Source organism: Bradysia coprophila, unplaced genomic scaffold, assembly GCF_014529535.1.
Source record: "Bradysia coprophila strain Holo2 unplaced genomic scaffold, BU_Bcop_v1 contig_24, whole genome shotgun sequence".
NCBI lineage: Eukaryota > Metazoa > Arthropoda > Insecta > Diptera > Sciaridae > Bradysia > Bradysia coprophila.
Genome location: NW_023503501.1, coordinates 4871273 through 4887790, shown reverse-complemented (window position 1 = coordinate 4887790; position 16518 = coordinate 4871273). Strand labels below are relative to the sequence as shown.

Here is a 16518-nt window from a genome sequence, read left to right as displayed (position 1 = left end):
AAGAAGTTTGTTTAGTACCAAACACACACACACGATAGTTCAAAGTGGTAGAAAATATTGAAAATTCATGAAAATTATGACCAGGATATTTTCCTTGATAGACCGAGAGCCCTTGTGCAGATCAGTCCCCCAATGGGGACTCCCCCATACGTCTTTTATTTTTAAGTCCTAGAATGTCCCTACCCAGCCCTACACATTATAGAAAATCCAACTTGGTGTCAAAATGAAGGGTACCAAAATGGCGAATGGAATTAAATATAAAATTTTTGTTCATAGGCCTATCGTGCCAGACCAATTGAATATTCAAAAATTTGAGTTAACTGAGGCTGGCACGACCTTTATGCGTCATTGAGCTACACCAATATTTTTCGTTTTGGGTGATGCAACAATTTGCCGAAACGGCGACATTCTAAGGGACTGACATGAATGTGGATGGGCTCTCAGTCTATGAGTCAGCAATACGATAAAATCTTTTCCCAAAACTATATTTCTGCTCAACGTTCACATTTACCTTGCCATTTTTACTGTTCACCTTTCCATTTACCCTTTCAATTTTAAAGAAAATTCAGTTATTTGAGTGGCTATTGGAAAAGCTGGAAAATTTGTTTGTTGAGTCAATAAAACCTCATCGAAAATGAAATACCCAGTATGTGTTCAGCATTTTGCGAAAAGGTTCTTTGCACCGTTATACTATATCGTACGATATATTAGTTGGGGTGCAGCTATATATCACAGAGTCGTTGAAATCGAATGCCGTAAGATAATCGCATTAACTGCACTACCTGTGGCTGGGTGTAGAAGCGTTTACATTCCGGTAGCATATAAAATGTACATTGAAAATTAGTGTTCGATTTTTGCATTTTTCATTCACCCTTGGGTCGTTCTTTGGATCTCATCACTAGCTAAACCAACACACCTACGAATGCCGAGTTTTATCACTTTCACGTAAAGTCTCGTTATGTTAAGGTAACTCTTGAAATGCATTGTATAGATCTCTTCCGTTGACAAATAGGTTTCCCGCAAAAGCTACCACTAATCATTACGACAAGTTGCATTTTATTCATCGAAAATCGATATTAAAGCACTCGGCAACGGTGACACAAATAAATGCAATCAGCAGTGTTCTGATTATTTTTTTATTATTCAAATTGTCGATAATTTAACCCAGACGAAGCGAAAAATAGATGAGGTTAATTATTCATAATGCAATTTTGCAATGCAAATTCTGTACAATTGAATTTTCCGTCGGGTCGACGATTTTACAATATGCCACACCGCCGTGTGCCGCGCCGTTCTATATTATATGATGACGACAACGATAATATGCTGTAAGGGCCTGTTATGCATTGCATATTCATTCACTATTTAATTTGAAGCTGTATCATCTTATTGTCGTTGACATTTTCGTTAAGTGCAGTATAGGTAGGTTTATCGTATCGCAATATAAGCGCTGAAAAATCGTTATTATAAAAGCATTCATGTGTTCCATTTAAGTACAACACAATGGAGTAGTATAAAATCAACAGTACAAAGACTTGTAATTATAACAACTGTAATCGCCAACATAATAAAACTGTAGATGGGATTCTGTTAATTAAATTTCATTGTGTTCCAGTTAGAGATTTGGGTGAAACTTTTTTCTGCAATAGTAACATTTTTGCCAGAAAATTGTAAAAAATTTCCGAGAAATTTTCATCAAAATTTTAATCCATTTTTTTTTAAATAAAAAAGCGAAACTCTTTCGTACTCACATTCGGAATATGAGTGTAGTGGTTGCGTTACAACACAAGGAACTCCTAGTTATGGACAGTAGTTTTTACCAGATCAATCGTTCTATGGTTGTTCTGGTGTAGCTTGTTAATAGAGAAAATATGATTTCTGATGAAAAAAAGTGACTATTGGCCGGTAGGAAAATACTTCAACTTCGAAATTTTTAGCTTGGATTCATTTGATTAAAATTTTCTCGGGATAATACGATAATATATGTCTGTACCAGAGCAGGGGAATTAAATTCCTGAAAATTCCTCAATTTTTCCGTCACATTTTCTCTATTTCTATAAAATAACAATAGAGCGCAGTTGGCTTTTTATCCTTTTCAGTTGGTTTTTTATGTCTTTAAGCTAAATCGATTACATTCGTAATTGGTATTGAAGAGGCACCAGAAATCGGGAAAACTTCGGTAATTTTGAGGAATATTTGGAATTTCCGGGAATTTAATTCTCTAAAATGGGTCTCTACGTAACGCATGTTTCCATGATATCAATTTTCTCGAGATTTGCCACTTCACTAGATTCATGTGTTCGATTTTTTTTTTTATTTTCAACAGTTCAACACTTCCATCAATAAATTGCATTATGTGTATGTTACACCAGTTGTCTCGCTGTACGAGTGCTCGTAGAAACAGTAGGTCCGAAAGTCAATGCGAACCGTATTAACATTATAACAATGTTGAACGTGTGGAACGAAGAAAAACAAGAAGTCGTATAAACATTTCTAACATAATTGAGGTGGCTGTATATGAGTCGGTGCCGATAGTTGTGAAATTTTGCTTGTAATAAATTCTTCAGACCTATAAATCCTTGGCATCTAACGCAGTAGCGTATTTCTGAACGACTCGTCGAGATTCGACTAATGTCAACAATTTAGAAAATAAGTTCTATGAACCGAAGTACAAGAAAGTTGTTGTGTTGTATAATCTTAACTAGCAGCCCGCTGTCGATGATGCAAATCTATTCGCACCAGTATAATATTGTGAATTGTTGCAAATAGCGTCAGTTTTTAAAATAAGAGAAAAACATGTTCCCATAACGAACTGAATACGAATGCACATCTCGAACGTATTTGAGTTCCTCTTTTGAATAACATTTTGATTGCTAAATCAACATTTCAAGTAACAAATCGCTATAAATGTGAAACGTTAAAATTCTGTTTTTACTTCAGACCGTTCAAGTCAACATTACTCGCAGTTATATATATTCATGTAGTGAACATTTTCTATAGTCCTTTGAATTGTACCATGGATATCAAGAGGACAATGAGATTGTGTTCAATTGATTTTCAATATGCAGCTTGCAAACTTTATTTATTTGTTATCAAAGCGAAAAAAAGACTGCTCACAACGGTAAATTTCAGGAAATTTCAATATTGCTTCAGCTGCCACAACCTCTGAAAAATTAAATCCGTAAGGCTTGTTGATTTGGTAGTTTTTGTGGAAGGATAACTTGAAATTTCCATTTTCCAGCAAAAGCTAAATGAAGCTAAATTTTTGTGTGTTGGTACTTCATATTATAACACGAATTAATAAATAGTCAAAATAGTTTAAATTATACTTTCGACATATTGGTAGGGCGACTGATGAGTTAATTTTTCAGACTTGAATTTCCAAGACTTCTAAAAAAGAATTTAAAAAAATAATCCTGTACTTCATATGTTAAAGAAATACATGTGTATTACGAATAAATAAACCAGAACTCCTAAATAACAAAATATGACGCATTTCACTTATCTACGAGTGTTCAAGTTGATCGTGACAATATAAATTCATTCATTTCCCATCATCATTTTCTGTTGGAATGTTTCGCATTCTTCTTTTTTTCATGTTACCAAAGTTATAAAAGAAAATGTTTCGTTGGAATGCCAAGTCAAGAAGAAGAAGAAGTTGAAAAAAACTCAATGGTAAAAAGACAGCTTAATTCAACCCTTATGCGATAAAATCTTCTAAAAAATTTATTTATCCATCCCATTCCGTGTTTATTTACTCGGTTGATTTCAATTTAAAATTTATTCATTGATATTGATTTATTTTCTTCGTAATATGTCTGCTGGTTTATTATATTTTTGTATGGTTTCTGGGAAATGGCTGATGGAACGAGCACGTTTCGTTCTTTTTTCTATTACTTCTCATCTAATAAAATATTTACGTGCACATATTTGCAATTTAAAAAAAAAAGTAATTTGCAGTTCTGCTCAGGGACTATTTTTATATTCTAAGTATTTCACGAAATTTCAAATAATTTTATCAAAACTTCCACAAATTCTGCGATCTGTGAGAGTTTATGAAATTTTGTGAAATTCGTGAAACTTAACGAAATTCGTCAAATTTTATGAAATTTCATGAAATTAATCAAAGCTTTTTAACGAAAACATGATAAAGTTGCGAAATTTCGTAAAATAATTCACGAAATTTAACGAATTTCATTAAATTTCACCAATTTCACGAAAATTTCAGAAAAATAGGCCCTGTCTCTGCTCCAACGTAATATAATTCGAATTTATATTATCGCTTTAATGGCGACATTATTTATTTTACATAAATTTTTGTCGCTTTAATTTGAATGCGCATACTTAATCAATCGCTTTTCCTCGCAAAGGAGAAATTACATTCAATTTGCGGATTTTTATTTATTCGCCTTGCAGAACATATAATAAAACCCTCTCCTCTGTTGATTTGTTTTTTTCCCTTGTAAGTGTATTACATTTACATAATTACAGAGGAAATGTATGGTAACGATACGAAAACGGGCAGCATGGAAAAAGCAATCTTTTCAAATGTTTTTCTTTATTTTGATTATTTTTATATTACGCACCTTAATAGAATTCTAAAGTTTAGTTGCTGTACTAAGTGATATGAATCGGATGCGGAATGTAAAAAACAAAATATGAAAATGGGCTGATCTCATCAAAAATGAAAAATGTGTTTCCCCCAGACATTAAACTCTGAACAATGGTACTGTCTCGAAAAGTTTCTGTCGTTTGCAACAGCTGATAGTTTTATGGACACGAAAAGTTTGAGCGGGGAATAATTTAGTGATTAACAAAGTATTTTGCGCAAAAGTATCCAAAATTAACAAAAGTTTTCTTTTACAGAAAAAGTGAATTTTTAATATGAAAAGTTCCCGTTTTTATGAATGACGGAATATGTTAGATAAAGAAAAAATCAAATGCAAAATAGCTTCAGACTTACATGACTTGTCTTAGAGAAAATGATTTCCGATAATATCAAGAAAATATTTTTTTAAATGTCTTTGAAGTACTAGATTTGGCATTTATTCAGAACAACTTTACTAGTATGCGTCTAATATATATTTGTTGAAGCCCAAGCCCGATGGAAGCTGGAAATTTTTTTCCTTTTGGTAGTCATACTAAAGGAAAGGCCTGACCCTGTAATGAATTGATAATCATAGATAAAGGACCGACGATAGACAGTTTTCTCCAATTTGCAAAAGTCTTGAGACAAACAAATGAGTTTATACATAAATCATAATAAGAAATATAAGCGGAATTCTAGTCCAGGAACATCCCAACAAAAGAAAGTTTATTATGAATCTCAAAACTGTTATAAAAGCTTTCGTCTAAAATTTTGCTGACGTGGCATAAATAGAGTAAAATGAACAGCGTTAAATCCGCATTGATTTGATTACGGTTTGCATGGCCCGTAAAAAGCGAAAAGTGACACTACAAACTGATTATTTACTTCCCATTTAATTCATCAATCAATTTCCAATATTATTCATACCAAATTTCAAACTGTAATCAAATAATTTATATCAATAGCGTCACTGGTTTTAGAAAATCATAGAAATACACCGATAATAAATACCACCTATTCTATGCAAACAGCAATTAAGATTTATATCATATATCCATCCATTTTATCCATAAAACATACATAAAATATCCCTCTAATTTATTACAAGTGAAATTCTCCACATATATTTACTCAATGGGGGTGAGTGGTGAATTATGTCCATAGAGCGAACGTTTCTACCACACCATTACATGGGCATTATAGCCTAGACTTGATGATGATGAATATTTTTTTACGCATTTTTATCGTCACGTTTTTATCTGTACAAATAAGAAATTTGTATTCTCATGAAGCGTCAATGGACGTATAAATGTATGCATAAGCTCTACAAAAATATTAAAATATCTCGGAAAGACATCAAAATGTCATGGAATTAATTTATGTGGTGTGTGACCGTTGGAAAATAGTTGTAAAAATTTGTTTCGAAGATTCGGTTTGAACGGTCATTATACTATTGACAGATTTTTTTACGCTACACATCACATTGTGAAAGGGAAGAAAAGTCATTGTGTCTGTGTATGAAAAAGGGAAATTTCATTGTCTCCTGGCTTTATGTAAGATTGGCCAGCTTTTGTACGGTTTTATCATTGTTATTTTTTGCATTGTATTTCGATCACAATTGCCCAGTACGTAATACGTATACGTACTATAGTACGTATACCTATAGAATATTAGATGAATTTGTCCTTTCCGATTAGATTATGTAATAGTCGAATGAATAATAATGACCTTAGACAATTCAAATGCCACAATCTTTTGGCAGAGTCAGACAGATACGACTGAACCAATATTATTATTGCTGTATGTTGTTACATATCCCAAGGCATATCGTAAAATACATTTCCGTTAACAATGGCCGGAAAGTGAAAAGTGTCCGGTTTTCTTTTGAAGAAAGCTACACTAACAAAAGACATAACTTTACAGAACTTATCTAGTTTGGTGAAAGCTTTCTGTGTGTGATATTCTTGCTCAAAGACACAGTAAACCACAAACGAACCTCCATGGTTATGAAGTAGAAAATGTGTAGATAAAATTTCAATTTATTTTTCTGTTCTTCTGTTCTTCTGTTCCCAAGTTTTTCATTAAAATTGTGCGGTTAATAGCAACCTGGCCTATTTCTCTTTTTGTGGGAAGTTACGGTGAGTTGTCAGATTTTAGATATTTTTTTTTAGAAAAATGAGATGAAATACGGTTACGGTTTTGATTCGATTTCTACATGTATACCCAAATGTGCGTTGTAACTGCTGTTCGCTTTTTATATGGCTATGTACAGAGACTAACATTCTTAAACCAGCCACTGTATGAAATTGTATTTTTTTCCCTTTTTTTGTGTTTAAAATGTCAGTGATACTCATGCACGAGTGCGTGTAACTCGGGGAAATATTATAATTATAAACATTTCTCAGATTTTCTGACTTTAGAATGTTAGTGGTATCATTACTTCCACTATATTCAGGCACTAACAACCAAAATTCAGTTTCGATACTAGCTGAAAAGTGAAATCTGACATTGTTACAATTTTCTTTAAACAAGTGAAGTACAAGATTATTGTGAATTATCACAGCACCTAGTACATAGTAGCAAAACAATCATAAAAAACGTAACGTGTTTTCAGAGCTGTCATCAAAATAAAATCAAAATAATTCGTGTGATCAACATGACCTTGAAACAGTGTAAAAATGAAAAATTACATGGTACACTGTCGTAATTTATTACTCTATTTGACATTAGCAATATTCTACTCATATGCTAGGTGCTTTGGAAATATGCGAACCATAAATAAAAACGCATCAACAACTCTAGAATCTGAAACCATGATGGATTTCACTTTTTTTGCGAGTGAATTACATAATATAGAGATAGACAGTTCAACACACATGTAGATTTCTGGTTATATATCTAGACATATAAATAATGGATTTGCCTAATAAATTTGGGGGTTTGAAATTCCCCAGGTACAGCACCACAATAAAGTTACAAAAATAGTTTTCGTGCACTGACGTATCCTTTTCCATTTTCTAAAATCGTACATTTGTCCAAACAGTTACTGAATAAATAGCAGTTGTTAGAGCTTACTGTGCTAACGTAAAAGAAAATATGTTTTAACAACCATCGCATATGGTAGACCGTTTGTTAATGTTTTTTTCTAGCTAAAAGCCGGCACATTTCACGATACATTATTGATTTTCATTATACACATGTGGTGAATAATTTACAGTCCGTGCGTGTTACAATAATCAAATGCATCAAAAGTTATGGTTGTTTTTAGAAATGGATACTTTAAAGAATAAATGTACGGAATGTATAGATATCACACGATCGTAATGTGGATGTATAAATAGGAAAAACAAATTTTGTCAACCCATACTCAGAATTATAGTTTTTCATATTTTTGTCCATTACGTTTGTTCAAAAATATTATAATTTACACTGCTTTGCACACGTAAAAAATCCCACTTTCGTATCCAAGTTGTTTCTCTTGGTTTCCCTGATTTCTCTCATTTACCATTTGAAAAATAGAATACGAAATAAGAGAAACGGATAGAACAGCAGTAAAACAGCTAAGTGGAATTTTTCATGTGGGCCAAGCAGTAAGTTGAAAATTCGTCATTTTTCAGTGCTGAACCCTTTATGTCAATTAAATGTGGCTTTCTTGCACAGCTGATGCTGCGATCAGATCTAGGTCGACCTGATTCAGTTCGCCTTTACCTGAATCTTGACCAGAACCCGACACAAGATTTCATGTTCAACTGTTCAACATGAACAAACATGAACTCTTAGATTCAGATTAATCTCCAAAAATTTAAAACTTTCCTGTACCAGACCTGAAATAATAAATTTCGGGTTCACGGAACCTGTTCCGAATTCTTTGGCTCTGACTGCCGTTGTTGTCATTGATGTCAAAGAAGCACAGAAAACGGAATCCAATTTGCGAATAATTTGTCGGTTGTGAAGGTTGTGAATTACTGCATACCATAAATCACAACCCACACATACACTGCATTCATGAAAAAAAAGTGTTTAAGGCAATAACCCGTAAATGTTTCTGTGCATCGAACTTTTAACCTGATGATGATATTACTTTGACGTTCTATTATTTCCCAAAATAAAATTATACCGACTGGTATACCTTATAGTAATGGGTAGCGGTTAATTTCTCCAGGGATGTAGTTTTATTAAAGGTGTGCACCGTTTGTCGCCACCTATAAACAAACAATAGAATTTTGCTGTGTGTTTCTTTTTTCATTTTTTTTTGTTTCAAATTGACGAACTTATTTACTTTAACCAACCTCTGAACGAAAAGTATCGGCAAACTTTTTACTTAGTCTACAAAGTTTTGTTTATATTAAATTGTATAATGTGAGTCAAAGTGTTTTTAAAGTCACAGTTTGAATAGTTTACGTATTACGTCTACTGCTAATATAAAAGATCCAATACGGTTCCTCTTGCCTTTGTACTTTTTGTATAATTCCTGGCATATCAAGATATATAACTTCTTTACCCTAAATTTTAGAGAAAATACCAATTTAAATAAAACCAATCTTTAATGACCTAGATGAAACAATAATCCTGATGAGCTTAGCAATCTAAAACAACCAACGAATCGAAAAACTAATGAGATTTATACTTTGGGTATCAGATTTAAAGTTTGACTTCATTATAAAGGACTCAAGCACTGGCATACGAAATGAATACGAATTATGGTTTAGTAGATAAAAGTTCACCATTCGTGTATCATATTCCATCAGCATCCTTTCGAGTAGAAGCCGTTTCTGTGCAATTGCCGCAGACCTAGCCAGCGGTTTCGAAATCCCATTAACTTTTAGTAGGTAATTGGCTATACGGAAAAGTAAATTTACACGTGCATACAAAATGTGCTGCATGTTCGTTCATTAATTTATGCAAGCAATCAAACGGTTAAGTAGCATCATTTCATATCAAAATCCAATTTATGAATTGTAAATATTTTACGTACGAATGATTCTATCCAATAATCGTCGGTTACTCAACCATGCAACGTATTAAAATTTTATCGCACATTCACTACACACCACCCACCCACCACTCATGCCAACAACACCCATTCGACGAGTAAGCAGCTAGAGCGGGCGCTTTAAATAGATATACAATTGTAATTTTAAATTGTGTTGACGGACGACAATGTTGTAATATGCCGGAATTCTTTATCTCTCGATGTCTTATTTCTGTATTTGGAAGGGTGTCATTGGTCTTTTTGTAGAAGCCGTACAATCGTGCAAAGTGTATACAATATATAACCAAGCAACAGCAATGTCGATGCCGGAGAAACTTTTTACTGACAGAAACTTGCAACGTATTTTGTTCCATAGTTAAACGAGAAGATAAATAGTATGAAACGAAAGAGTAAATAGTTGAAAATAGATTGCTTTCGATAGGTGGTTGCAGAGTATGGGAAATGTTGTCTGTAGAGAGACAATGGCTTGATTGATTTATTAATGAAGTTTAGGCACGGCTACGAATAGAATTGCATGCAACAAGTACCAATAACGTTATTGCTAGTAATTGAAGGCAACGTAGCAATGGGACCGTCTTTGTTGAGTTAATTGTATAGGAACATTACGCATACACATGGCAGTCCAATATTTTTGTTTGGAAAGTAGAAACATTTCGTGTTACAGGGGACTGCTACTAGGCCGCGTCATCTGAGTTAAGTACCATCTTACTCAGTTAGTATCTCAATTCGTTGTAATCAATCGACATTCCCAATATTTACCGAATTGTAATCCTATCAAGAATAAGTGGATTCTTGAGGTTTGCAGTTTGCATCATTTCAGCAAAATTTTCGTCTGTCTACAGTTCATTCTTATTCCCTTCACGCTAGTTGGTGGCATATTTTTTCTTTCATTTTATTACAAAAGTCTCACTATCAAGTTAGCTACAAACAAATTGCTCCTCTTGTGAATCAATATCAAATATTGGGAAAGTTTCCTTTCACAAAAACATGTATGGAATAACCTAAATGTTGTGTATTCTCCATGGACTCGGGGTCATCTAACCTTACCTTTTAATAACAAATGTATATCCAGATGGTAACCTATTTAGTAAATTAGATTAGTTTGAGAAACAAGAAAACTGTTTGCTACTTACGACTTTAACAATGACCAAGAGAAGACAGCAAACGAAACAATGTATTTGTCGTGGTATTTGTATACCATTTGCTGTATAGTCGCCGAAAATTGTTTTCTTGATTATGTTCTATTATTATCAGCGTCACAATTGTTTGAAATACGAAAGGAATCAGCCTTAGAAAATTGCCACAGTCGAAATTATTAAACAATTCTCAAAATTGCATTAGTCGACAGCATAAATTCGATATCAAACTTTAATTACATTAACACGACAGACAGTCAATGTCTACTTCAAAGTCAGTTCTCTATTTTACTCTATATACCACAAACAACGCTGCATGCATAAGGGCTTTGGTACTGGTATCCTATGCATTTTCGATTGAAAATAATGTGGAAAGGAAAATTTCCTTTGTTTGCTTTGTACACATACAATAAACTGACGGACTGTATAACAAAAAAACTGGAATGTGGAAACAGTAAAAGGATTTGCCCAATTACGTTTTAGACGTTTTAGTGAATCTGCTCTTGTCTGTTTAATAGAATCCTTTTTTTAATCTTGCTAATAAAACTGTTATGCCTTTGCAACAGCACAATATATTTCCTCTTTTTTATAAGAAATAAAAAAAACGCACGACTATACCGGATGTACCTAATGATTTTTTAACGTCAAAGACATGAATAATATTAAATTTTAATGCATCAACTTTTAGCTTCTTTATGGCGGAATGTTACAGATTTGGTGAAGCTTTTGTATATTTATGTAGGAGCAGGGAAGTTTCTGGGAAAGTCTTTATTGGAATGTTTGCATGAGAACCATTTATGAAAAACAAACTTTTCAATGAAAACTCCAGTAATATTTTAAAGGTAAAATGAAAAACTCTGACAAAGGATGCATAGAAAAGCGGACCTAATGATCACTAAAAAGGAAGTGTAAATAAATTGAGGAGGTTTCGATTAGAACGTTTTGATTATGAGACTGGTAAACAGAAAATTCCCAATATTATTTTCATCGTAAAACTGTTTATGAGACTAAATCTATAGGCATCAACCGCACTCATATCACTTAATCGTTCGGCTACTGTTGTACTTCCTTTTTCGTCTCGCCCAACAACACCCCTTCCCTCCTTCTTACATCTACAGATGAGAAACCATAAATATTTTCTGCAATCAATTCATTCAAGTAGTCTTTTAGGTAACATAAAATAAGATATAATGACAAGACCAGAAATTTTTACTTTTCTAATATGAAATCATCATTTTTATGTCTTATGCTCTACACAATGTGAAAGCATAACGAAATGGATTCGAGTGTGTATAGTCCGATGTGATGCGGCTATACACATAATGTTTGTATGTGTATAGTATATACCAATTCCATTCCAAGCTCAGGGGATTCTGATATACGAGATTTAATGCGTTTAACTCGGTTAAGAATATTTTTCTTTTCTTTTATTTGTTGTGATTTAGCTAAAAGGTATATTGAAACATTGAATGACTGGCTGAGTTATTGGTTCGAAGTTTAATGATACTGTTCGGAGGAGAATGTTCAATTCAATTCCATGTAAAATGGGAAACTTAAGATGTTACACGTAAATCTCAATATCAGTGAAAATTCAATTTAAAAACTTTTCCATTCACAGCGACTTTGTTCTGTGCTCTTAATTACGTTAACCACTTTTAATTGAATGTAACGCAATTACCAATAACAAAAAAGTTTTCCCTGAAGAAAAGATGTTACCGGATGTGATAGACCTTGTACAGTTCGACCACACAGTTATCGGTAAAGCATATATAGCTAATGGGATACAGATTTATATTGACTGTGTAACCTTAGATATAATCTTAGGAAACCAGGCCCGTTTCGGTTCAACAAAAAAAAAGTTTGTGTTGTGTTTGACCACTTCACAGTTCCAGAAGAAATTGCTGAAATTAAAAGCAACACCATCTGTTATCATCTCTCTGCAGAATTTAAAAGAGTCACGATATGGTCACTAAATCTTGTACTTATTTCATTAAGAGGATCGTTAGTGTTTGAGTTAAAATCTGCTACTTCAATAGTTTTAACATTCATTTTCATATTAGAGACAGTTATTCTTTATTTATAGTGTCAGATGTAAAATCTGCTACTTCGACAGTGTTAACATTCATTTTCATATTAGAGACAGTTGTTATTTATTAAGAGTAATAAATAACTTGGGTCCTTGGAGTACAGAATCAAAAAATTTCATCAAGTATATTGGTTCGAAGTTGCAAGAAATCAAAATTTTATCTAACACAAAGAATCTCGTTGGCTATTCAACGCTTCAATGCCAGTTGCGTAATGGGAACAATTCCTGCGGCGAAACCTTTGGAAGAAATTTTTTATTTATAATGTATTCTGAAAAGATCCAAGTTTTTACAGGTTGGGATGAGTGCTTAGTCTGACCACCTTTTCTTGGTATATGTGAATTTCTTAAATAAATCTTAATAAAAAAAATTAAGAGTTAGTTAGTGTTAGAGGTAAAATCTGCTACTTCGATAGTCTTAACACACATTTTCCTATTATTAGAGAACCCTGTTCAATGCTCATCGCTTCTGTTCGACGTAGATTCAGATAACAGCATGACTGATACTTCTTTTAATATACATTCATTTAGTGTCTGCTCTGTCGAGAACAAATAACATAAACTTTGAACGGGTGATAGCATTCGGTGGATTTATTCAATGTGAAGTCAAAGTCACATGAATGCTTGTAAAGCAATTTAAATGATTTGTCACATGAAAAATTGCTTTTGTGTAGCATATTATGCAGAGCCATTATGGTGACATAATGTGTAAGATTAGTAAAGCTTCAAAAAGGATTCGTTTGGCATATTTATCAATTTGACAAATGCTATTTACAGATCTAAATTCACACTGATCTACCCCTGACAGCTAAGCTATATGGTTTTACGTTTATTTATTGCCTCGAAATTGGCTTCTATATCACCACACACTAATGCTTAGTAAACGAAATGCTGTTAAATCGCGTTGGTCTATAACTGCCAATCATTAATTTTTTTTTGGGCTTTTCTGTAGGAAATATCTCCGATGACGTAATCGGGCTTCATCTTTTCCATCCAAACAATAAATTTAACAGTACAAAAACTTGAAATTACAACATAAAAAAGCAATTTCTTTGGATTTAGATTAATATGGTAAAAATCAAAATGTTCTCTCTCTCTGTGTGTGTATGTTCAAACATCCATCTGGCACAATTTTTATACATATTATGATGTATCCATCGATAGGGGCATATTATATAACCTTTTTTTACGATACGTTGGTGTATTCTTTTTAAGTATTTTGCTTGCTATATATAATAAATAATACTACGTTACCATAACCTTTGTCAAGACTTCTGATAGCTTTTTTTCTTATTTTTGTATATATACTCATACTCTCTTCATTTTCCCGATTTTATGACAAATGAATTTTGATAACATCTTCGGCCTTGTGTTTGCACGTCAGAAGAAGAGGAAATTACCAAATGATCTCTCGTATAATATACCGAGCAAAACCATAAATCGATTACAAAGGGATTAGATGTAATACAAAATGGGGATGTACCAAGAAAAGCAAAAAGTAAAACAAAGATTCTCATGGCTATAGCAATAAACTTTAATTAATCGTAAGCAGCGGATTATTTCGCTCAAACATGTCAAACCCAAAGTATCGTATATAATCCATGGATCGTTGGCTGATGCTTGGTTTTTGGAAAATTTATTTGTTCGAAAATTTTTTTTCTGCTGTGATCAGTTAGCAAGCAGATTGAAGAGTCTACCTATAAACCTTTTAAGAATCGCATCACGCAAAATTGTAAATTCGTACTTCCTTCCATAAGAATGTAATAAATCTCGTGAATATAGAGAGGAGCGCTGGGAATATAAAATTATTTTAAAGAGACTATGAAACGACACTCGTTGATGTGTTTATCTGAAATTATATGTCTATTTACTTTGGATCAATGGGGTGTGATATGAATTTAATTAGCGTAAGAGCTAGGCTAATCTACCAGATTTTTCGGGGAAAATGTTTAAATTCTTCCTGAAAATAAGGACCTGTACCTTATCTGATCCGTTGATGGTTTACAATCTGTGAAGTAGTATGGTCCCTGGCCCAAGGGCCTGCAAAGAAAATCCACAAAGAATGTTCCTTGGATTTAGAAGGATTTTTTTTTTAATTTCTAAGATTTTCGAACACGACTTTTAAAGATTTTTCTTTGATTTTCAAGGATTTTCTTCGATTTTTTTTGAGGATTTCAAACAAATTTGAAGATTTTATTTTAAAAAAAATTCTACTTTTGAGTGCAAAATGAGTGTTTATCTGTTCCTCTATCCTTTTAAATACGGGATTGGGATTCCCAATTTGGGGAGCGTATTGCGGTATAATCATAAAATTTGTTCCATCTCTTGATTAAACTATCACCTAACGTTTGATACAAAATCTTTTACTTCATTCGTTAACTTCTAAGTGTTGTGTTGCTTGATACATCCAAATTGAAACGATATGTTTTGGTTGTGATTATTTATTTTCCATGCAATTTCGATGCATCAAGCAACACAACACTTAGAAGTTGAATCTTGTTGTGGCAGCCAGCAATACAAACTATTACAATTCATTTGTTAAACTATCACCTAACGTTTGATACAAAATCTTTTACTTCATTTGTTTAATCATTAACGAAGAATATGTTCAGACTGTAAATAAAAGGACCAGTTCCGATCTGCTACTTTTAATGTTTTTGTTCCAGATTTCTTTTTTTAATAAAAAAAATCTTCAAAGGATAGATGTGGTTCGAATTGCTTATGCTTCTTGTTGAGAAATTTCCACCTAAGCACATAAAAATGCAAATCGTTTGATACATTCATTCACATCACTCACCCCATTGAAACACGTTCATTAGACCGAGAAATTTCATTTACATAAAACCAATAAAGTTGTCAGGGTTTAATCAATCTGCTTACCATCACATAATTATCTCCCACGGTGCAAAACGCTACATGGGTGCAAATAGAACAATTTGAACGTTACGTCCCTTTATTTTAAATTCCAATTTGTGTCTGTGTGTTTATCTAAACTGAGAAATTGATTTTCTTTCTTTATTTCGTTTGTTTCAGGAAATTAGACATTCCAAACATCATCAGTAAAACACGTCAATCCAATATGCCGCAGAGGAGATAAACAGACAACGGCTGGATAAATCTATTTCGATTAAATTGTTGTTATCGAAAGAGGTGCTAAGCCGTCGGAAAACGCTGGAAATTGCCAACACTAAACATGAATATAAATTAATTATTTTCGTATATTGAATGTGATGTGCAAACACGTGAACTGAATTTAAACACACACACAAGTTTCGAATGATTTTTTTTTCTAGTTAAAATTAGATGATCCGACACACAGTGAAAGATTTTAATTGAATTTTGTTCCTCCTTTTTTTCAAATTGAAATGTTGCCAATGCAATAACTGATACTAATGTTTATGGTGGTGCGAAATGTGAAAAATTTAACCAGTTCAATAGAAATTGAGTTTAAAACAAATGAAAGGGTTAAAATTGCTAAGCATATTTGTGGTGAGCATAAATTAAAATGCTCGCTATTGCTGCACTGCTAGCGGTTCATGCTGGTCTTGCTGGTAAGTTTTAATTCGATTTACGATTTATTTTCATGTGTTCCACTTTATTACCAACAACAACTACACATGGCTGTTCTACTGTATCCCTTGTAGACTTCCCTAACCATATTCCAGACATATATTCGATCAGTTGCATTCTGTCGAATGACGCATTTATATCCTGCTCG

The 16518-nt window shown here is 33.0% G+C and overlaps 1 protein-coding gene across 3 annotated transcripts in view; it reads left to right on the top strand.

The window, feature by feature from the left end:
* LOC119078008 (fibronectin type III domain-containing protein 5) overlaps positions 1 to 16518 on the top strand; it is a 79246-nt gene that overhangs the window by 17390 nt on the left and 45338 nt on the right. For all 3 annotated transcript variants that reach the window (XM_037185397.1, XM_037185398.1, XM_037185396.1), the window contains exon 2: positions 15834 to 16351. In XM_037185397.1, coding sequence (XP_037041292.1) covers positions 16306 to 16351 — 46 coding nt within the window. In that variant the 5' untranslated portion in view covers positions 15834 to 16305. The remainder of the gene's footprint in view (positions 1 to 15833; positions 16352 to 16518) is intronic.